The sequence below is a fragment of the Crinia signifera genome, chromosome 3 (assembly GCF_055691185.1).
Source record: "Crinia signifera chromosome 3, ASM5569118v1, whole genome shotgun sequence".
NCBI classification, from domain to species: domain Eukaryota; kingdom Metazoa; phylum Chordata; class Amphibia; order Anura; family Myobatrachidae; genus Crinia; species Crinia signifera.
Genome location: NC_139219.1, coordinates 93477297 through 93502521, shown reverse-complemented (window position 1 = coordinate 93502521; position 25225 = coordinate 93477297). Strand labels below are relative to the sequence as shown.

The window sequence follows — 25225 nt, the reverse complement described above, 5'->3', positions numbered from 1 at the left end:
TTTGGTTTATTTTTAATAACACAAATGTGCTTTTGTTATTGTCCGTTCTACATGTGAAATCTCAATGCCCTGTAGATGGCAGTGCTTACACATAAAGGTGGGCTGTTCATATACTGTATAAGTAAAGCTTTAACCTCTAAAAAAAATTAAGTATTTTTTTTTTATTTAAAGTCATCCAGAACAGTTTTCAAATGTGCTTATATATAGGGCTTAATAGCTCAACGTTTTGTTAATTTGTACATAATTGCAAAGAAACATTAGGTAATGTGTGTGTAGGTGTGTTTTGTTTATTTATATATAGTATCTATCTATCTATCCATCTACACACCTTCTGGCTGAATCAATAAAGATTTCCTGTGCTTCTTATTAGGGGTCTATGTACTAAGCCTTGGAGTAAGTAGATGGAGATAAGGAATCAACCAGCTCCTAATTGTCCTTTTTCAATATGGCAGTTAGGAACTAATTGGTACTTTATCTCTGTCCCCTTTATCTTTCCCATGCTTAATACAGTGTATATGGACCCCTCTTTACAGTGGTGGAACTTGTGGGTGTTGAGCCTAGGTGTAAAAATATAATTTGGGTCCCCCTCCACCACCCCAGCCCAAGTTCACAATATGCAACACAACAGTGGGTGACAGGGAGAGGAAGAGGGTAACAGGGAGAGGCAGAGTGGGACAGGAAAAATAGTGGGTGACAGGAAGAGGCCGACAGGGGCAGCAGTGGGCCCCTTAGTCCTCAGGGGCCCTGGTGCTTGCACCTGCTGCACCAATAGTAGTTCCACCTCTGCCTCTTTACTAAGAAGGTGTGCTGCTAGTGGTGCCTGATCTTTAGGGACCCTTTTGAAGACATCTTTTCCTGGTTTTAAAGAGTAGCCAACACACACTTGCTAAAATTATAGCTGCTGGGAATCGAACATGCATTGTTTAATAACACATATGACATTAAAATCTATAATTCATGCGTATTACTGTTCACAAAGATAGGAAAACTGCTGTTTAAAAATGTATTGCAATGTCTTTACTCTTAAATGATTCTCATTTGCAAACCACCAACTATTTATATGCATTTTGTGTAGGTGACTTTTTTTTTCCAGCTAAGCAGGTTGTTGGTGTTCTTGGATTGCTAAGATTCTAGATTAATGTTAACTATGGAAAATGGCAGCTACAGTACCACTTCCTGAATACATGCAACATGTTGGCTTTATGTGTTATCAACCAATCAGTCATGTCCTTGATTGGAGAGATTGTTACTGTCTAATACTTGTTCAGACAGACTGACAAGGAAGAGGAGCAGGTGTGATATGCCTGCTGTGCTGTCGTGTCCATTATAATGTATTCTGCCTGTCCTTGGCTGGGGAGTTCTCTGTCTGCTAATGTCCATATACCTACTGTGATAGAAAATCATTCTGGCTGCCTGATTTCCAGTCTCCTGATAATGACCTTGCCTTATTCTGTAAGTGATCAGCAGCAGGAGATGTAAGCAGTCACCCCCCTCCTTCCTAGCCAGCACAGTGATCATTGACCAGTCTCCAGCAAGTGACATGAAAGCAGGAACACACACATTGGGAGAGGGGGCATTGGAAAGGAAGAGCCTGGTCTGATCTCACTACCTTGGTAGCCTCTATCACAGCTACAGCTCACGTGTGTGTTTGTTTGCACTAAACTTGCAACTAACGGATCAGCCAAGAATGTAGTTACAGTAGATACATTGTATAAGTATATACAGTACAGTGTGACTGTGTTACCATTTTATTAATACATAAGCAAATTTACAGTATACAGTATCCTAGCAATACAAATAATACAAAATCATTGCAACGCGCTCTTCTAAGGGAATGATGGACTGTCCATGGTGCTGCTTTAGCACTTTCCAAACTCCTTTATACTTTAATGCATAACACAATGCTGTGATTTAACCCTTTCCTGACTGCCTCGCTCCGATACCTCTTAGCCCATCTGTAACGTGTGGCTTCCTTATCTCCCAATGCTTGCAGCTCCCACCTCGCGTGTCTGACAGCTGCTAGTAGCAGGCAGGAGAGACAGTCAGACGGGCAGGGTAGCCTAAAGTTTGACAGCATGCAAGGTGGATCCTTACTTAGGTCAGCTATTATTAACGTGGAGAGGGGGGCAGACATACAGTGTGGCCAGAGGGAGGGGACATCAATGTTCTTACCTGACAATCACATACATGACCAGAACGTTCCCAAAGAGCCCAACGACGCAAATCATGGAGTACAGGGCTGTAATGATGATCGCTATTATGATGGAGTTGGAGTTCTCAGGCATCATTTCTCGTCCGCTGCAAAGATAGGACTGGTTGTCATCCAGCCTGGTGGCATTGCCCATGGCACCAACTGGGCACCTCATGGTATACAGCGAGGCATTAACACCAGCACCGCCATTGGTAAAGTCCAGTAGGCTATCAGCAGCTGACCAGGAGCTGTTCAAGGTAATGTCCATTTTGACAGTAGCAAGCGATACTTTGGAGGTAAGACAGGATAGGATGTGACTGCTGTATCTATAGTCCCTTCAGTCTCTTACACATCTTCCTCCTCCTCTTTTGCTACTTCCCCCCCTACCCCCTCCTCTTTACAGTGAGAGAGAGAGAGAGAGAGAGAGAGAGAGAGAGAGAGAGAGAGAGAGAGAAAGAGAGAGAGAGAAAGAGAGAGAGAGAGAGAGAGGGGGAGAGAAAGAGAGAGATTGGTCTGCTCTGGGCAGCAGGTAGTAATGGGTGGTCTCCGCAGACGTGGTCAGGGTCCATGCATTGATATGTACAGTGGCTGCTACCTGCTGCATCTCCATCAATACCCTGCCTCTGAGCTCAGCATCGTAAATCTCTGTGAGAATCCCTCACATGGCTATGTATACATGACCATGCTAGCAGTTTTATGACAGTCAGTGATGAAAAATCAATAACAGCTATTGGGACAGGGCATAGACCAAAGCACCTCACCTTAATTCATTTATATAGTTTCAGCATTACAGCTTCACATTTTACAAGAAAGAGTAAGCGCCTGATTTATGCACATGATCATCCCTTAATATCCACTGACTGTGGCAGATTGGCACTTGTGTCCGATCAATAAGCCCTGTAATAGTCCATGTCATGTAGAGATAAGGTGCTCAGCTGCCCATGTAGGCAGTGTTTCAGTTACCTTGGCTGTCACGTCAAAGGAAAGAGCTAAGCAGGACAAAGCTGACAAACATTCAATCCCACTGCACACATTAACAGGCAGCACATGGGAAGCAGCTACTCTGCAGCACAGTCCTCACATGTGATGCTCTGAAGGCAGAAATAATGATAGAACTCCCAGCTCATTTTGTATTCTAAAATAAATTTGTATTTTAAATCATTCTATTTTTATTTTTGAGTTAAATCAGGATGTATCCCTGTATTATGAAATATTGATAGCATCATTTATGTTAAACCATTATTCTATTTGGGGGCTAAAGTCATTATAAATGAATGCAATTAATAATAAAGTCAACCTCTATAAAAAGTAAAGTTTTAAATAAAATGAGTGGTCAGGAAAAAGGTTAAACATATAATAAATAAATGCACAAAAATAACAGAACCAGTACTGCATTTTTTAAGCTCACAATCTCCCACTTCATGGTAAGGCTGCTGTCTCTTCCTCCTGGCAGCTGCTCTCTAGTCCATTGCGATGTTTAAGGGCACTGATCCACTCAAGGTTGGATCCAGGAGAACATGACAGGGGTGGCACCATGATAGGGGAGGGGATGGGATGCGGAGGGTGAAGGGAGTGTTAATGGTGCCAGAGTGTCCGCTCAGAGATGAAGATGCCCGATAAAAGGGGGTGTGGCAACTCAAAAGGGACGTGTCCTTGAGTGTAGTGTATCACACCATATACCACTTCTACACAATATGCAACAAAATAGTAGACCCCATTATACTTGCTCCTTACACATGATGCCAAACGGAATGGGCAAAAACTCACATAATGCTACTTGGATTAAACCAAAATTCACAATAAAATCCATAAACAGGAACATTGCGCACCAAAGGTGTGTATTAAAAATGTACACTGTAATGCCCATTACACATTAAGCCACACACCATAATGTCCATTACATATTATGCCAAACACTGTTTTGCCTATTACAAATTATGCTACATACTGTAAGTGCTGTTACCTACATGCTTGTTGCCAGGGGTTCCATGCTTGTCACCATGTGGGATTACATGTTCGTTGCCATGCTTGTTGCCAGGGGTTCTATGCTCATTGCCATGTAGGATTACATGCTTGAGTCGTTGCCATGTGGGATCACATGCTCACTGACATGTGGGATTACATGCTCATTGCCAAGGGGGAATACATACTAATTGCCAAAGGGGAATACATGCTTGTTGCCATGGGGGTTACATGCTCATTGCCATGCAGGATTACATGCTTGTTGCCAGGGGCTGCCTGGCTGTATTCACAGCGACACACGTCCTGCTATTTGAAATCTCATGCTGCCGCCTGCAGGGCAATGGTGGCTCCCAATTGGTTGCCAGACCCAGCAGGCAGCAGCGCGAGATTTCAAATTACCAGGATGTGCAGTGATGTAAATACAGCCGGGCTGCTCCCAGCTATCTGATCAGCTGTCAGTGCTTACAGTTCTTCCCAGTGGCAGCTCCCCCCCCCCCCCCCCATTCCCAAGAGCGGCTCTGCATGTTCTGAGGTCTCCTGGGGAAAAAAATGTCAGAAATGACAGGGGAACGCATCCCTGGGTGCCCCCCCCCCCCCCTAAATCTGCCACAGGATCCACACATACAGTCATACCCCTTTCACACTGCAGCTCTAAAACGGCATATTGATTTTTATCATTTTTGAACGGTTAGAGCTGCTGTGTGAAAGCACCAGTTTTTAATTACCAGTTCAAGAAAACTGGTCATTCAAAACTGGTAAAAAGAAGGGTCCTACACGGTTCAGACCCATTATTTATGCAGTGTGAACGGGTCTGAACCGGTATATTGGATCCTACACCACTCCCCCCTCCCCTGGTACTTGTAAGCTTGTATGCCCCCTTCCCTCCCCTCCCCTGGTACTTGTATGCCCACTCCCCCCCCCCCCTCCCCTGGTCCTTGTCAGCTCACAGAGGTCCGGGCAGCGGGGATCATGCAGGGAAGGGGCGTACAAGTACCAGGGGAGGGGTGGGAGCAGGCATACAAGCTGACAGGTACCAGGGGAGGGGGGGCGGGCATACAAGCTGGCAAGTACCAGGGGAGGGGGTATATTACTGGATAATCATTTCATATACAGATTCAATGTGAAATGGTACAAAAACTGTAATTAACCAGTAATATACAGTTTACAACACGTGTGAAAGTGTGAAAGGGTCTTTATGGCTCAGACTGGTTTTAAGTCCCATTTACAAATACTGGGTCTTTACCCATTTCTGCAGTCTGAAAGCAGCATCAATGTGGTATCTAGAAGCTGCTTTCATTGGTCATGTGCATCAGCTCTGCTCTGTCCCATACAGTACATGATGTGGTGACAGCTCTATTGATCATATTATATACCAATGCTATTGTCATAATTGAAGTCACTTCGCAAGAGAAAGGGGGGCTTCTGGGCAACCAGAACCCCCCTTCATTTGCCTATGTATTATTATTATTAATAATAATAATAATAATAATAATAATAATAATAATACTAATATGTTGGTGACAGTAATACCTTACTTCCTGCATTCCAATATCACAATGATAATGGGAAAAATGTAACCCATTATTTCACACACTATAGGATGATATTTGAGTCACACCAACCATAAGAAAGTACAAATGGAGCCACAGTCATCTAGCCTGCATATGGCTTTTGGCCAGCCAACTCGCCACAGCGCGCCTAGTGAAATGGCAGTGCAATATGTAGCACAGCTTGGCATATGGCGTTACAGAGTGCAATACCAGCGAGCATTCACCAGATGTCGCTTTTTGAAATCATCACTGCGCATGCTTCATATGTCTAAACCAAAGCTATAGCAAACTATTCCAGATTGTGTGTAGTTAAGTGTCCATTGAAATGCATTATGCGCAAGAACTACTTACTGTACATTACTGTGCTGTTCAGACGTTTGTCTGTAGGTTATACCATGAGTGCGTTATACCATGAGTGAGGGAGTAATGAAATACTTGTGTAGTACTGTAGGGAGGACTTTTCCTAATATTTATTACTTTATTATTTAATTACCAGTTTAATAGCAAAGCAGGATGATTAGGTTTACTGATAGCTTTCTGCTGCAAATCACTACAATTTCAAAATACATTCCAACGTGTTTGTAAATAATTATGACTTCATCAGGCATGTTTTTAATAGCTGGATATCTACAGATTTTCAATAACCACAGAGGTACTGCTTTCTGATATTTATAAATACAGATGGTAGCAGGGTGGGACAGAGACCAAAAATCGGCACTTTTGAGCACACAGGCCCACCTGCAAAGGGTGGGACGCACGCAGCAAAAAGGGTGTGTGGCCTTTATGGAGAGGAGGCGCGGCATCACAAAAAGGAGGCATTACACATTATGGGACACACCGTAATGCCCATTACACATTATGGAACACACCGTAATTCCCATTACACATTATGGAACACACCGTAATGCCCATTACACATTATGGAACACACCGTAATTCCCATTACACATTATGAAACACACCGTAATGCCCATTACACATTATGGAACACATCATTATGATCATTACACATCATGGAACACATCATTATGATCATTACACATTATGGAACACACCATTATGCCCATTACACATTCTTTGTGGGCATTAGTTGTTGGGGTATACTGGCAGACATAGGAACACTACACCGATGCTCTATGGGCAGCAGGGAACCCCCAGGGCAGCCAGGAGAAATACTCAGTACATACCATAAGCACAGTACTAAGAAAATACTACAAACATGCATATGCGCTTTCAGGCGTACATTCCTCGTATGGCCGCCCACAGGCCAGAGCAAAAAACACAGCAGCCGGACTGACACAGGGGACCCTCTCTCATATAGTACATACCTCCTCCATATCAACACGCCAGTGAGTGTGTGTCAGTCCGGACATCATTCTACCTCACGTCTGCCCACCGCCTGAGGTCAGGCACCCGAACTTTCCGCCCCGCTATCTTTAATACTCTGAACGGAGCACGACACAGGTCTGCAGTCTGGACATCCCGTATCTACGCCGGCTACACCGGGGATGTGGGGCACCTCAGGAATGGCTGCATCATGACGTCATGACACTACAGCATCATGGTGTCCATATGTAAATTACGTGTGGGGGGGGGGGGCGTGACAGTGGGCTCAGCGATAATGAAGAAAGTTCTGAAGTTCTTAGAACTTTCTGCACAAATTCGGCCCACAATGCCATCGGCCCTTCTGGCATTTGCCAGAAGGCCAGATGGCCAGTCCGGCCCTGGATGGTAGCACCCCATCAGCACAGATATACATACATTGTGAAAAGGATCACATACACGGAGATTCAAATGAAGTCTATGGTCTTTATGGGCTGCTGTAGGAGAAGAGCTGGCTTTCTATAGGAAGCCTCTCCCTGCCTTGCTGTGCAGCCCAATTTGGTTTCTGTGGGCTGCAGCCGATGCATAGAAGCTGGGGGTATGCACATGCGTAGTACCATTGCTGATACTGCACATGCCTTTCTCGGCCCCTGTTATCCGATTGTAAAGGTTTGTGGACCATGAACGGTGGTGGGGACTGGGAACAGCGGTGAGTGGTGAATGGCACAGGAGGGGGGTGTCCCTGCAGCATGCCCCGTGTCAACCACACTCCTTTGATGGGGTAGAAGCTACAGCTGCTAGGTGCTCTGCAATTGCCCTTGAATCTCTCAGAATTGAGACATTAAAATTAGTCAAATACTTTATAAATACACAACAAATTCATTGTTTTAGATTTACTGAGACATTTTTCTTCATCTTTTATTTTCATTGCTTTGGTACAGTAGGAATTTAGGGATGGTTAGCCCAGGTGCAAAAATATACATTTGTGCCCCCTTCCTCAACCTCAACCCAAGGTCATAATATGCAAAAAGGCAGTGGGTATCATGGTGAGTCAGAGGGTGACAGGGAGAGGCAGGGGGAGCCAGACTGTGACAGGAAAAACTGTTGGTGACAGGAATAGTAGTTCCACCAGTGTGCAGATACATTTAGGTGAGGACTATAATTTCCTTTATCATTAATTTAAAATTAAATTAATACACTTCTTACCTGCCACACATTGCAAGCTATATAAGATCTGAAATGGAATGGTATGCTCTTCCACAGCTAGCAACTGGCTCAATATCGTCCCTGAACCCTCTGGAACCTTCTTTTCATTTGATCACACAAATGAAGATAAAATATCTACTTCCTCCTCACCTTCTTACTCTGCTACATTTCTCTTGATCCTATATGCACATAAATTAGCAGAGCTCTGGACATACTGTACAGTATGTTCTAAGCCTTTAAAAGAGATAAAGTGGACAAATGTAAAGTCAGGGCCGGATTATGCCCTTGGGGGGCCCTGGGCAAGTGCCCCCTCCTGCCAGAACCCCCCCTTCCCAAGTACCATTATGGGGCCGACAGAGGTCTGGTGCTGGCTGCACTTAACGAGGCTATTGGTCTGTATCCCTGCTGTACCCTTGTTGGAAATGATCTATGCTTTCTCAATGGGGACTGCAATGCTGCTTTGCTCAGCAGGTAACCTGCAGTCATTTAGTGATTGTGAGACGTTCAGGGCTCTGGTGACAGGCGTCACAGTTGACAAAGAGTGTCGGGGTCACACTCTGGCACAGGTTTACATATGATGCATAGGGGATGCGGATGCATAAGACTCTATGCCGACAGCTGTGTACTGTCCAGCATGTGAGTGTGCAGCATTTCCTTCTCCTCTTATTGAAACATGGCTCAGTCAGGTAATTTCCAGCTCCGCTTTTTGGGCCCAGCATACTAATCCTCTGCCCTGGAGCCCCTCCCCAATCTAGGCTGTGCTTGAAAAATGGCAGTTGGTTGGTACTTTGGGGGTGATTCAGACCTGCCCGCTGCGGGCCAAATCCACTCCCCTGGCCGATGTTTGGGGTTTGTGCATGCGCCCATGTGCAAACCCCTGGAGTAACGCCTTCAGCGAGTATCACAGATGCCGGGGAGTTCGCTTCAGAAGGGGCGGGCAGGGGCCGGACGCTGGGGACCATCTAGCAGTTAATGGGCATGCACACAAAAATAGTGGGTGTGCCCATAGAAACATTGTCACATTTTGAACACTTGCACTTTGCACATATCCTTGCACCAATAATGATGATGAGGAGGCTGTGGCCTTGAAACTTAATTTTTGCAAATGGCGATTATGTAATTATTTAATCCTAAAACACATTTTTCTGGTCTTTGGAGTGCTGCCAAGTGTATTTAAACTATAACCTACAGCCAGCGTGGCATAACCAAGGAAATACATATACTGTGTATATATATATATATATAGAGATATCTATATATCTCTATATATATATATATATAGAGATATATATAGATATATATATATAGATATATATAGATATCTATCTATCTATATATATATCTATCTATATATATATATATATATATATATATATATATATATATATACATATATATGTGTGTGTGTGTGTGTGTGTGTGAGTGTGTGTTTATTAAATTATCACATAAAGGGCCAGATTCAGTAAAGCAGAAAACAAGTTATTTTGTGTCTGAAACAAACCATGTTGCTATGCAAGGGGAGCTGTTTTGTTGCCATGGGTTACAGCAACCCCCTAAAGTCATGTGACTGTACGCAATCTGTGTGTCCTAGGTAAACTGTGATAACGACTAGTGTATATTGTAAGAATGTCTTTGTTTGCTAGTTAAAATGTCTGCATTGTATAAGCCTTGACAAGGTGTGACCTTGCTATCACAGTGGGGGAAGCATTATCTCTGTGCTGTAAGGATTCACGTGCCTGTGAGAGGCCCATGTTAAATATATGTAATAAGGGCCTAATTCGGGTTGGCTCACAAAAACAAAATCTCTCTCTAATTGGCAAAACCATATGCGCTGCAGGTGTGGCAGATGTAACATGTGCAGAGAGTTAGATTTGGGTGGGTTTGTTCAAATTGAAATAAAAATTGCAGTGTAAGTATAAAGCAACCAGTATTTACACTCTCACGCTCTAATGTGCACCTGCAGTGTACATGCTTTTGTCCATTAAAGAAGGAGTTTGCTTTTGCAAACCAACCTGAATTACCCCCTAGGTGGGAATTTTGCAGATGTGATTTAAGTGTATGGTAAACACAAGAGCACATTCTGATCTGGCAAATTTACTAAGATGGGAGTTCTATTGAAGATGGGATAGCAACCAATCAGATTCTAGCTATTGTTTTCTAGAAGGTGCTAAATAAATATGAAGTAGGCTCTGATTGGTTGCTCTGAGCAATATCCCATCTTCAATAGAACTCTCTTAGTAATTTTACCCCTAATACTCTTTATAGTGGCAGTTCGATCAACATTGTGACCGCCCATCTGTATCAGGTTGGTGTATCTGAGTGCTGGCTGGGGCAGGGTGCTGTGACAGAAGCAAATACACTTAAGGTGCCCATACACTTATCCAAATTGAGATGATTTCACCCAATCCACATGGACCAGCCGAGAAATCAGACCTAACCAGATGAGTTTGACATCCCATCCGATCCAATAGGCGGTCCTGTGGACATCGGGTCGGAACCTACAGATTGAACCTGCTTCAGGTTAAGGGCTAGATTCTCTAAGCTTCAAAAGTGATAACATGGAAAGTTATAAACAGTCAGCCAATCAGCTCCTACCTGCCAAGCCACAGACTGTGTTTGAAAAATGTCAGACAGGAGCTGATTGGCTGGCTGTTTATCACTCTCCATTTTATCACTTTTGAAGCTTAGAGAATCTGACCCACAATCTATCAGATCGGACCAATCACAGGCATATCGTGGGTACTTTTTAGTACCTGTGATGTGTTGCGTCCGATCTGTAGGTGTGTCCCAGCAGTGAAGCACCACTGGCGCACACCTATTTGCAATGTGTGGAAGGATCTGCACAGACAGAAGCAATACATTTTTAAGTTATCTCAAATACCAATATAACAAACTACTCTCATGACATTTATGTAGTAATAGATTGGTGGTGCGCCCAGCATTCAGTAAAGGTGACTGAATATTGTACATCTGTAACTTTATAGAAAGTGTGTGCCCAAAAAGCACTTTTGTCTTTAGTCTGCCTCTTTGCAGACAAACACTGGTATATTCACACACCTGTGTGCAGCAGCGGGGTCCAGGCAGTGGGGTCCAAGCGGTAGCGGGGAGCACGTAGCAGCATATGCCTGGCGGCAGAGCGGGAAGTGGCTACTAAATTTGACAAAATAATTTTTTAAAGACTGGCCGGACACTGATTGGCTGAGAGACTTTAAGTATGCCTTATTTCCATTACATTAAGGGTCTGCTTCTGGTTCACTTGCAAAAGCAAATTCTCTCACTTATGGACAAAACCATGTGCACTGCAGGTGGGGCAGATGTAACATGTGCAGAGAGAGTTAGATTTGTGTGAGTTATTTTGTTTCTGTGCAGGGAAAATACTGACTGCTTTCTTTTTACACTGCAATATAGATATCAGTTCGAAATAAAAGCCCCTCCCAAATCTAACTCTGCACATGTTACATAAGCCCCACCTGCAGTGCACATGGTTTTGTCCATTAGAGATAATTAAATTTGCTTTTGCAAGTGAACCAGAATCAGCCCTTAATGTAATAGAAATAAGGCATACTTACATTTATATATACAACAGTAAAGGTGAATCTGTTACTGAAAAAAGTACAAAAGATTATTCAGATTTTACCTCAAAATTCATATTAAGGGCCAGATTCTCTAAGCTTCAAAAGTGATAAAACGGAGAGTGATAAACAGCCAGCCAATCAGCTCCTACCTGCCATGTTACAGACTGTGTTTGAAAAATGTCAGGCAGGAGCTGATTGGCTGGCTGTTTATCACTGTCCATTTTATCACTTTTGAAGCTTAGAGAATCTGGCCCTGAATTTTCTAAATACAAGTTTAAAAAATAGCTAAAAAACAAGTTTCCAGGCTGTAATTTGTGGTATTGGAATCACATTGCAGATGTGTCCTCATACAACTTGCCCCAAGACACGAAACACCTAGTGCAAGTCAGCCACCAAGTCGCGTGCACTGGGCGTGTTTATGCATCTTTTTGCCCAAAAATGGGGTGTGGCTTATTAGATAGATGGGGAAATTTACTAAGGTGGTAGGTGTATTTCACATGAGATGTTGCTATGGGCAACCAATCAGATACTATCTATTATCTTCTAGAAGGTGCTAAATAAATAAGAAGTAGATTCTGATTGGTTGCCAATAGCAAAATCCCACATAAAATAGAACTCCCATTTTATTAAATTTCCCCCACAGTCACTACCGGTTCTGGGTGTATGGGGTGAGTAGCTTTACATGGCTTTGAACCTCCAGGAACCGTGACACGGCACACAGTAGCTGTCGGGAGGCAGAGATGGACAAGTATATCACCTCGCAGCAGCCGCTGCATTCTAAGCAACAGACAGGGAGGCAGGTGAAACGCGGCCCTACCCCAGCAATGGCGGCGGACTCCGGTGACTCAGCTCCCTCACCAGCCTCTAAAAAACATGTGGCTGACCTTCAGGAGGAAGATTATGACACCTCATAGCATCACACAATCGCATCAGCCCTCTTATGACGATATGGTGGATGTCATAACTGCAACAATGGCACCTTTGCTGGCCAAAGTGGTGAGTGACATTTCATAACCCTCTGTGTACACACTGCTGAAAACAGAATTGGCACTATAGCCCATAATCTGGCCCACGCACAGTGTGAAAGCAAACTTCTGGAGAAAGAAAATTATTCTCTTACTAATAGGCTGGAGGAAATTGAAAATCACTCCAGAAGAAACAACATCAGGATAATAGGCCTCCCTGAAGCTATCAAAGGTCCTGCCTTAGAAATATTTGTTGCACAGACACTTCCACAAATACTGGGAATACAAAGTGAATGCAGCAATGTGATGGTAGAGAGGGTGTACAGAATAGGCCCGAACCCAAGGCATAATGACTCCTGTCCCAGGGTCACCATCTTTAAATGTCTGAGCTACACGCACAAATTGGCAATATGGAAAGCATCTACGAAAATGAACATTATTAAATGGGAAGGAAATAATCTCAGGCTGTTTCAAGATTTCTCAGCTGTAGTTACTAAACCTCGCAGAGCCTTTTCACCTATATGTGGCAATTTGATTGAAAGAAAGCTGAAATTCGCCTTAATATACCCTGCGAAGCTCCGTATCTTTCGTAACAATACCCATTATGATTTTACATCCCCGGCGGAAGCTTTGGATTTCTTGTGTGATGGCGAGAATCAACCGGCTCAGGATATTGCAGAACCATAGTGTCTTATATATATGTGGCCAATTCTATTGGGGAGATACTGTACTGTTAACGATTTCCACCTTAATCAAGCAAAGTCTCCAGAATGGATCTAGTTCTGTTTCCTTGAGGAGTTAGAGGATTGTTAAGTGTGATTTCATTTGTGTGCTGTTCCACGGTTCTTTCAAATTATTCTTAAGACGGACCTGGGAGAAGCTAGGCTCCGAATGATAGTTAATAGATTGATAAACATAATATTATACATGTTCTTACTGCTATACCTGAAGTCACATGATTTTGAGTTACTTAGACTTATTATACTGCGTGCATTTACGTTTTCTATTTATTTTTTATGTAATCTGTTCAATGTCTGTCTCCCTCTCCCTCATGTGTCCTTCTCTCTATTTTCTTGCTCATTGCTTCACTACAAATGTACTAGATTTATCTTGGGACGTGATGCATGTTATTGTTATAACTTTATAGTAGGTCATGCTTGAGTTGGATCTCTCAATGTGGGAGGAATTAATTCTCTGGCAAAGAGAAGAAAGATACTGGTCTACTGTAATAAGCTAAAACTCTATATTGTTTTTTATCCAGGAAGCTCATCTTGTTCCTGCAGAATTTTTTAAACTGCAAATGCTAGGATAGAAATTGTTAGATAGTGCTGCTTACACTTCTAAAGTGAGAGCAGTGGCTGTTTTGATAAAAAAGATCGATTCCATGTGAGGTATATGAGATGAGGTCAGATCCTGAGGGCAGATATACTATTACATGTGTTTCGCTACACTCTTCCAAATTCACACTATGCAACTATCCTTTGCGCAAGGCTCCCAATATGGCTATTCTGTTCCCTCAGAGCAGAAGTAAGATTTGCAAAACGGGTGTCAATGCTATTAGCCATGCGCACATGAGTACCTACACCAACCCGTACACTCCTTGAAATGTTTCTTAATTGCAGAAAAGTGTGACGCATATACCCCTGGATGTTGCCTATTTGCAGGCTTTGGGAGGCCATAAACTCAATTTGTTTCTCCTTGAAATTTAAAGGAGTTAGCTACTTGTGCAGCAGAAGCTGCTGTATGGGGTGTGTTTGTGGGTGGGGGTGGGTTGGGAGTCACCCCACTTGGTGGAAGATCACTCTGTGATGACGTCTGTATTTCCTCCTCAGCCGCAAAGGTCTCCACGGGTTCTAGAATGATGTCCATTTCGTCCATCATCATATCAGAGGATTCTGTTGCTTGTGTTCCTAGTTGTACAGTACCTGTGGATACAGATGAAGAGGTAAGTACTGATGCATATATAGGCCAGACTCTCTTCAGTACTGTTTTTGAAAGGGCTTGAGATGCTGAACGCACATACCTAGGGGTATTATGTACTTAAACATGTATTCCGATACTGCATGTAACATTGACATTAATACTAAGTGAGATGGCTAGGTCAGATTACAATCATTTCCCTTGCAATGTAGCAGCAGGAGATGAATGTAGTGTGAGATATTGTTGATGTCACATGGTGTGTGTACTGTATGTGTAATGGTTTGTTTTTTGTTCCTTTTTCCTGCTTCCACAGATTCTGCTCCAACAGGCCTTCTTTTCTGTGATGCGTGAGCACTTCGGGATGGACAATCTGTGAAAGAAAAGATGGGCAGCCATTATCTACCTTGCAATGGATAAACATTTATGCCAAATTTGTATTGAAATGACATTACTGGACAAAACTTCCTTTGGTTAAGGACTACATTATTTAGTCCCCACATTATTGGACATATGTTTTACACCTGAAATTTGCTTCAATTATTATTAAACTATTTGACACATTGGGGGAAATTTACTAAAGGAAATTTGTAAAAAATAGGTGTATTTGTATCCAGAAATACACAAATTTTTGACATTTACTATCCCGAAAATATTTTAATTCGTATTCGTATTGATAGCATATCAATACAATATTTCTGGATACAAATACACCTATTTTTTTTACAAATTTCCTTTAGTAAATTATCCCCCATTACAACTGGTGCAAAATCTGGGGTATGTAGGCGTGGCAGCTAAACCACCAGTACACCAATGTTTTTGGGCCACATACATGTTAAGCTGCTAGAAAGAATGTTAAAGTGTTGATCAATATCAGCAGTTGTGGAACTACAAGGCCCAGCATTATGACCAATTTGAAAGTAGGAGCAGGCAATTTTTTTTGTCTGACCTTGCTGGGCTATGTAGTTCCACAGCAGCACTTTACTTAGCATAACAATACAAGTGAACATTACAGTTTAAAAACATTGCCATGTATGTTTAAGATTGCATGTGGTCACACTTACCAGCTCTGGGTGGCGTCGCCGGCCTATCGGTATCCGCAACGTGCATGCCAGGCAGGACCTCAGGGGGTATAATTCGTTTTAGCTTCACCTCATAGGACGTGTAGCAGACAGTGGTGGGGCTTCCTCGGCCAGTCTGGGTGGCCTCCTCCAACTCCATGGCCATTTTACTTTTGAGGTGTCTATTTATGTCGTTGAACCTCTTCTTGACGTTTCTGACCAGGCCCTTGTGGTGACTTACAGCGTTCACCGCCTGGACGATGTCCTTCCACATAGCCCTTTTGCGCTGTGCAGTGGTCTTGTGGTGACTTTTCCCCAGTAACCGGTCAAACAGGGGTACGATAGCCCGGACAAATGCAGCATTCTCCTCGTAGGAGAATCTCACCTTTCTGCCACTTTTTGTGCGGCCAGCTTCAACCTCCTCCTCCTCAATTTCTACTCCAGCCATGTACCCCTCCTCCTCCATGCCAGTGTCTTCCTCCTCCTCCTCCTCACGTCCATCTTCCTCCACCTCTGACATGTGGCCCTCCTGCAGCGGCTCTGGGGTATGGAATAGGTCCTGGGTATAGGATGGGGATGCCAGCGGATCCACCACCTCCTCCTGCTGGGGCTGGTCCGCCAGGGCCTGGTCTGGGGCTGCCTTGCTGTGGCCATACTGCCTGCCACACTGCTGCCACTCCCTGTAATGGAGGACAACCTCAGCAATCCTCTGCTGCCTCTCCTACTGGCTCCTCTTGGCTGGCTGCTGCCACTGCTCCCTCTGCCACTGCTCCCTCTGCCACCTCTCCCTCTGCCACTCCTCACTCTGCCACCAACACCTCTTACTCTGCTCACACTGCCACTGCTCCTCTCCATGCTCCTTACTTCCTATCAAAAAGTGAAATGGCGCCAGTGCCCCTTTATATAGGGGGTGTGATGCATAATGGAGGGGACCGAGGTGGGCCAATAGGTTAGGGGGTTCTTAGTCATGTGGAGACAGTCTTGTAAATCGCACTCCGATTGGTCCAAATCTCGCACATGACCGGTGGAAGAAATTGCACTTTTATGTGTCATAAAATCGCACCACTTCGCCGCAAATCGCACTACATCACACTTTTCGGCCTCCAAAGCGCATCCCATTAAATATGCGATTTATTACAAAAAAATGTGATTTCAGAAAGTGCGAAGAGCGGCGATGTGGAGCGAGATAAAAAAATGTGCTTTTATCTCATCCCATAGAATGTAACCCAGAGACTCTCATGATAACCGATTCAGAAACGTCTAAATCCATCCAAAACAAATAGGACTGTTTTGTATGCTCACTAGACGAAACCATAAAGCACCTTATTCTAGAATTATTTGTTCTAGTCGTCTTTGGTGTAGAATCAATCCTCTTCTAGAATTAACCAGAGACTTATCATGACACAGTTGAGGCTAAATGCGGGACAACACTGCATACAATGTATAATGCTTTAATCGTAAATTATTTCTGTTACCCCCCTTCTTCTTTCAAATTTATAACCTTGTCACTTTCGTGACCTTCCCCATACTCTACCCGATTCCGGGAGAAATATAGGCTGGAGATTCAGTGGTAAAATATTCATTTATACATACTTACGTCACAATTATTTTTCACACCTCTGAAATAGTACCCAATTAACATTCCTAAAATTCTATCTTTACCAGACTGAATCTAATACATATGTAAGCCCCGAACATGGGGGTGCGGTTACCTTACTTTGCCAGCTACCATCGGTCTTTACTAAATAATTTACGTATCCGCTCAGGAGTCTTCTCGCTCTGCAGGATGGGTAGCAAAACCCAGGCAACACGGATATGCTTTTTACCTTTTATTCTGGACCTGCAACTAGGGGCGCCAACCTTTTTAGCCTTAGAGCAAGGCGAATACCTCAACACAAATTACGTCAATACAAGGACACAAATACAAAATCACGATACACCATATCCAGACTTTTCAACAACAATTATTGCAATGACCAAACTTCAGGATCTGTTTAAGTTCGGTACACCGGTGCACAGAATCTATTCGGTATTCGCTGTGCTACTGCCCAACGGATGGGGTCCTACGACCCCGTTTCTACTACTTGACTAGGGGAACAACGATACCAACTGGATACCTTAAACGATGTGGGTTACAGTGTCAGCGCCAAATCGAATAGGATTTACACATCACACTTAGCTTACACAGTTACTTAAAGGAAATAACATTAATATCACAATATCATCAAACCCTATGTACCTGGGTACTCTTATTAACTAGGGCCGGCCAGTCCTGAGAGGGGCCTATGCATAGGACTTAACATCCAGGGGAATGACACCTGGTACTTCAAAGATACTGTCCATCCACTCTTTATTCCTTTGGCCACCGGGTGGCACTTATACTCCAGAAAGACCCTGACTTAAACCCTGGATAGTGAATTACTATATTCACTGAGAGTGTTACTTCTCCCGTCCAAGTCACAGACGGAGTCTCTTGGACCTGTTGGTTCGCAGGTCGGCCAATAGAGGAATACTATAGCTGCTGTAGTGGCACTGGGGAAAGTTCCAGGTGATTCACGGCAGGGGAACAGCTAGGGACTATGAGGGGATGGCTCTGGGACGGGAGTTCAGGATACCTGTGATTTGATGCCAGCTCCAACTGGGGTAGGCGAATCCTCACCGGTCGCTGTGTACCCTTCCAGGGACTGCTAGTGTGGGCGCCAAGCGTTGCCACACTCCGCTACACTGCGCCCCCGGCTGATGGTAGTCTCTGCGACTGCTATCTGTGATTGCTGCTGGGCTCTGCTGCTCCCCCTTCCTCTTGCCCTATGCACTTCTGCTGCTGCGGGCACCTGGAGCAGCTGGGCTCTGTAACTGCTGGGCTTGACAATGCTGGGGTCTGGCTGCTGAGTTGGACACTGCTGACCACCACACCACTGTGCTGCTCCTGCCGCGAGATTACCCCTGCTGTGATGAAAGGGTGGTCTGCACCACTGCCCACAGGTCTGGCTCCCTCGCCCTGCATGCCTGGCGCAGCTGCTTCACTGACGCTCTCAGCCTGCATGCTCAGCGCAGCTGCTCCTAACTTCCCCTCTCTTTCCCTCAGCACGGCAGTGGAGTCTGGCGCGGCTGCGCTTCTCCTCTCTGCTCGAGGTCGGAGGGGGTCACCTGCGGTGCGCGGCATTCCTACTTCACCGCTCGCGTGACGTCACCCCGTCTCCTGCCCAGGGAAGCCGAGAGGGGGGGGGGGAGGGTACTAATTACCTGGGCCCAGGCTTGCTGGAGGGGCCCTGCAGGGGCCCTGGTCCGACCCCTCCCTTCCCCATCCGTCCCTCCCGGGAAGCAACAGCAGCACACATTTCTACAGAATGTGCTGTGCTGACAGCAGGCTTAGTATGAGTGTCTCACTGACAGCGTGTGAGATTACAGTTTTTAGAATTTTCTTTCACCCTCCTCTAAACATTTTGGGGGCGTGGCCTAAGTGTGGGAGGTTCCCACACGTAGGCCACGCCCCCAAAATTTTACCGGGGCCCGGCATTCCTCTCGACTGCCCTGCTCCTGCCCGCGCTGCCTTCTCTACCTCCGGCGCCTGCTTCCGATGGGCTCCGCAGCGTCCTAGTACAACTGCCATCCGCTGCTTCACTCCGTTCCCGGCACACCCACGTGAGTACTCTTTTTTCCTTGCTGCCCGTCAATCACTGACTTGCTGCAATTAACCCTGTCCCGGCTGGTGCAGGCAGTGCACCGAGGTCTGTGTTAACCCCTGGTTGCTGGGGGTTTCACATATACTCTATGCATTGCTACCCAAAATTATTTTTATGATGATATTGAGCCCTCCCCTACTCCCCCCCCCCCCCTCCGTCTTGTCTGCGTTTACATGTAAGTTTGTTTGTCTATATCTCTTAGGGCTGTGTTCAATGAGAATTATTCTCCGTGCCTGGCGAGAGATTTTTTCTCTCGCCATGCACTCGCCCTCTTCCGGAGGGCTCGCTGCCACTCCTGCTCCCACTATTCAATGTGGTTAAGACTCGCCGCCACTCGCGGCGAGTCTTATCCCCTGCAGTGGACGAGCGTCCGTGGCAGGGAGCCGGGGGACGGTGGCAGCCAGGGAGATTAAAGTCTCCCTGGCTGCCCCAGAACATATGTGGAGGGGAGGTGGGCTCCCCGGGACCCAGGCAGCACAAGCTGCCCCCCCCATAGCCAGCAGGGGACCCAGTATTCACTGCACCTGATCGTGCATATGTAATGATCAGGTGCAGTGAATATATGAATATCTAATGAGCGGGTCGAGAGCTCCGGCCCCCTGCTGGCTGCTCTGTGTAAAAAAAAAAAAAATATTATTATTTTTTTTAAATTAAATATATATTCATGTGCTATAAAAGCACATAAATAAAAATAGCATGTCCCTTCACAGAAAAAAAATCCTGATTTTTTTACATCAAAATAAAAAAAAAACCTTTTAGTTTAAAAGTTCACCTTCCAGTTCTCCATGAAAAGATGGAGAATTGCTACACGGAGAGACACGGCGAAAATCCCTTAGAAAGACGGCGAAAATATCACATTGAATAGGGTGGTTCACTTTTGGAGAGCAAAATGCTCCTTCCAACACGAAAATAGCACAAACTCGCCATAAAACACGGCAAATTTTTCTCATTGAATACTGCCCTTAGACTTTATAGCTGTCTTCGCATTAACAGTATCTCTATGTTAGAGTACCTTGATTTAACAGATTTCTGCAAGTTACGACAATAAGGACACTCAAGATTCATGGTTAATGCACTTGATTGATGCTTTATGTAAGATGTTTGAAATTAGATTTTTCCCTCCTTGCGGAATAACTTCACTGTATTGTAATACCTTGAAAACCAATAAAGTTTCTCAAAAAAAAAATTCCCCACAATGTCTAGATAGACAGTCAGTACTGTAGGTCTACCCCAAACGGTTCACATGCAATAGGTTGACAGGGTCAAACTGTCGACATGGTCAAAATGTCAACATGGAAAAAGGTGTACACACTTAAAATGTCAACATGAGTTTTTCACTTTTTTTGGTGTCAATGTTGACAACCCACAACATGAACCCCCAATTAGTGTGATACTTATAGAACAACAAGGACTTATGCTATATAACAAGCGCTGTTCCACAACTTATTGCAGCTAGTAAAAAATCCCAGAGTCCATCACACTCTGTACAGAAACACAAACTTTGGAAAAACTTTTTGGGAGAAAACTAGCGCAGGAATGAGACTTTCTTGTGATCTCGGAGAGCAGGTGATGTAATCAGTGGGCAACTGAAACCACACTTACTTTATGTCTCTCTCTTGAGTGCACATAGCAGTTTCTTAAACACCTTAGTGGACACGATATGAGGCTGTATCCCTTAAAGATCAACACTTACTTTCGGGTTGCGAACCCATTCACACTAGAGTCCGAACCCGGCATAATGGGTGACGTCATCGGTAGGTGGGGTCAGGGAGGCGCTGAGAGGTGCTCTCCTCTTTTGCACTGTAGTGAACGGGACCCGGTTGCATCGACCCCGGTTATCCGTTTACACTACACAGTGACCCAGGTTGAACCCGTGTTCAACCTTCAACCCTGGTCGCTACCTGGGTAGTAATGCCGGATCTCACAACCTGGGTTATTTCAACAGGGAGCATTTACACCTGCCTTAAATCCTGCACTCACGTGCAAAAACCCAGGATATTTAGGCTAGTGGAAAAGGGGTATGTACATGTATCACCAGGATGTCAGCATCTTGCATAACATGGTGACAATCTAGAGTTAATTCTGGAACCTGAAATGATCAATTTTGTGTACTGTACACACACATTGTATCATGTCTCTTGAATGGTGATTCTGTTACTGACTTAAAACTATAATGCTATTTTATCAAGGATGACTACAAAGGATAGTACTTACGCACATTTTTTTGTATGGGTTTTTTTTTTTTTGTGGGCTTCTGGGACTTTAACCCCTCCCTACACCAGATTCGGTATGAAATCCTGACGGTCAAAATCCCGACAGGGTCAAAATCCCGAATGGTTCAAAATACCGACAAGGAAAAATTCCCAACATTTAAAATCCCGACAAGGACAAAATCCCAACATTTAAAACAGTGAAAAAACCCATGTCGACCTCGCTACCTGTCGACCGAAAGTCATGTTGACTCTCTTGTGTCGGTATTTTGACCTTGTCAGGATTTTTAAATGTCTCGATTTTGTCCTTGTCGGGATTTTAAATGTCGGGATTTTGTCCTTGTCAGGATTTTGTCCTTGTTGGTATTTTGACCCATTCGGGATTTCGACCCTGTCGGGATTTTGACTGTCGGGATTTTGACTGCATCCCCCTACACCTACCACATGAAAGGTCCTCCTATGGGTCTATAGTTATAATCAGGGCTATTTTTCTGCAGGCTCCAGCAGGAACTGTGGCCCTTATTCTAGTTCACTCTTTCTGACAAAATATTTCTTAGATGGACAAAACCATGTGCACTGCAGGTGAGGCAGGTGTAAAACCCCACCCAAATCTACTTATCTCTGCACAAGTAACACCTGCCTCACCTGCAATGCACATGGTTTTGTCCATCCAAGAAATATTTTGTCAGAAAGAGTGAACTAGAATAAGGACCACAGTTCCTGCTGGAGCCTGCAGAAAAATAGCCCTGGTTATAATAGTATAGATGACAAAGGACATCTCCTCTTCTGTACTGAAACAGGTTTACTAAAAGTAGTTTTTATGCTATTTATGCATTACAGGTTGAGTATCCCTTATCTAAATATCTGTTATACAAATTATTCTGAAACTTTCTGTAGTTTCTAGAATGTACACAAACTTTATTTCATTTTTTGAAACCTTGTTTCATGCACAAATAAAATACATTTGTGTGTATTTCGGGGGCTTATTCTGGTTCACACACAAATATAAATTTATTCTCAGATGGACAAAACCATATGCACTGCAAGCGGGCCTGATGTAAAATGTGCAGAGAGAGTTACATTTGGGTGGGTTTGTACTTCAAACTGATATCTATATTACATAGTTACATAGTAGGTAAGGTTGAAAAAAGACTTGCGTCCATCTAGTTCAACCTGGTATAGATATCCATTGCTGATTTGGTAGGTTCTGGTATTTTACAGACAAATTATATTTCTTATTTGTACCCATGGATGTTTTTCTCCAGTAAATGTTTGTCCAACTTTGCCTTGAACGCATTTAATGAGCCAGCCGTTACCACCTCTCTGGGAAGAGAGTTCCAGAGTTTGACTGTTCTGACCGTAAAGAAATTCTTTCTACTAGCTGAATTAAATCTTTTTTCTTCTAATCTATACTCATGCCCTTGCGTCCTAGATTCCTTTCTAGTAGAAAATAGGGTGTGTGACAGTTCCTTATATTGGCCCTTGATATACTTGTACATGTTGAGCATGTCCCCCCTTAAACGTCTCTTTTCTAATGTAAATAGTCCCAAATTGCTTAATCTCTCCCTGTAGCTTAAATTCTCCATTCCCCTAATAAGCTTTGTTGCTCGCCTTTGGACTTTTTCTAATTCTATGATGTCCTTTTTATAGTGTGGGGCCCAGAACTGTACTCCGTACTCTAGGTGAGGTCTCACCAATGCTTTATATAGTGGCATAATTACCCTTGAGTTCCTAGTTTCCATTCCCCTCTTAATACATGCCAGAATTTTGTTGGCCTTTTTTGTAGCTACATTACAATGGGCACTACATCCTAGATTGCTGTCTATTTGGACTCCTAGATCCTTTTCAAGTATGGAATTACCCAGTTCCTCTCCACTAAGGTTGTAACTTGCACACTGGTTGTGTCTCCCAAGGTGCATAACCTTACATTTATCTACATTGAACCTCATCTTCCATTTTTTTGCCCACTCATCTAGAATTGCAAGATCATTTTGAAGCATGGTGACATCTTCTGGTGATTTGATGACTTTGCTAAGTTTTGTATCGTCCGCAAAGATGGATACATTGCTGAGTAACCCTATCCCAATATCGTTAATAAAAATGTTAAACAAAATGGGCCCCAAAACCGAACCCTGGGGCACTCCACTTAGTACCGGTATCATATCTGATACGGCACCATTCACAACCACTCTTTGTTCTCTATTACATAGCCAATTCCCTACCCATCTGCAGATATTTTCACCCAATCCTAGGTTCTCCATTTTATTAATCAATCTCTTGTGTGGGACAGTATCAAATGCTTTAGCGAAATCTAGGAAAATCACATCTACAGCATTTCCATTATCGAGGTTTTTGCTAACCTCTTCATAGAACCCTAGTAGATTAGTTTGGCATGAACGATTTTTCACGAACCCATGTTGGTTAGTACTGAGTAGACGGTGATGATCTAAATATTCCTGGATACCATCCCTTAAAAATCCTTCAAATAGTTTACCCACAATTGATGTTAAACTAACGGGTCTGTAATTAGCGGGATCTTCCTTTTTTCCTTTTTTGAATATTGGCACTACCTCTGCTATTCTCCAATCTTTTGGTACTATACCTGACGATAGTGACTTGCTAAAGATATAATGTAGGGGGGTAGCTAGTTCATCCCTTAATTCCATTAATACCCTCGGATGAATCCCATCTGGCCCTGGTGACTTATTTGTTTTGAGTTTGCTTAGCCTCAGTATTATTTCCTTTGGCGTGAAATCCACAATGAGATCTGGCTTATTTGTCCCGTTTGTGGTAAATGTTCGTTCCACAGTCTGCTCTCCCTTAGTAAATACTGATGAGAAGAACTCATTTAACAGTTTTGCTTTTCCCTTGTCCTCAGTAACACTTTTTCCACTAGTATCAGTTAGTGGGCCTATGTTTTCCTTAATTAAACGTTTACTATTTATGTATTTAAAAAACTTCTTTGGGTTGGTTTTGCTTTCAGTGGCTATGCACTCTTCATATAATATTTTAGCTGCTTTGATTACCCCTTTACAAGTTTTGTTTGATTCTTTGTATTTTGCGAACGCCTCCTCATTCAAGTTATTTTTATAGAATTTAAAGGCTCTGGTTTTATTGTTGATAGCTGACCTTACTTCTTTGTCCAACCATGGTGGCTTTTTTTTGTTGAATTTACCTTTAGTTACTTTAGGAATGTATTCAATAGTTAGTGAATCAAGCACCTTTTTTAGAGTATCCCACATTTCCTCTGCATTTTTCCCCTCCATAACCGTTTCCCACCCAATTCCTGTTAGGGCTTCCCTGAATAATTCAAAGTTCGCTTTTCTGAAGTTTAGTATTTTTGCAGATCCTTTTTGATGTAATTTACTGAAGTTGATTTCCAGTGAAACCATATTGTGATCACTATTCCCTAATTGTTCAATTACTTTCGTGTTTGAAACTAAGTCTGTGTTATTTGTTAATACTAAGTCCAAGAGCGCCTCATCACGAGTTGGAGTTTCTACCGTTTGTGTAATAAACTGGTCTTTAAGTAAGCTTAAGAACCCATTGCTTCTTGCTGATTTACCTGTTTCGTTTTCCCAA

General features: G+C 43.6%; 1 protein-coding gene and 1 long non-coding RNA gene across 2 annotated transcripts in view; one reads left to right on the top strand and one right to left on the bottom strand.

The window, feature by feature from the left end:
• The window catches only part of OPRM1 (opioid receptor mu 1), an 89093-nt gene extending 86273 nt beyond the window's left edge, over positions 1-2820 (bottom strand). Inside the window, exon 1 of the mRNA XM_083176214.1 lies at positions 2173-2820. Coding sequence (XP_083032340.1) covers positions 2173-2459 — 287 coding nt within the window. The 5' untranslated portion in view covers positions 2460-2820. The remainder of the gene's footprint in view (positions 1-2172) is intronic.
• On the top strand, positions 2007-21658 carry LOC146063643 (uncharacterized). Its single transcript, XR_014471631.1, has 3 exons — positions 2007-2448; positions 14605-14717; positions 15006-21658. It is a non-coding gene; the product is annotated as an uncharacterized LOC146063643 (long non-coding RNA).
• Positions 21659-25225: the final 3567 nt, after the last annotated feature.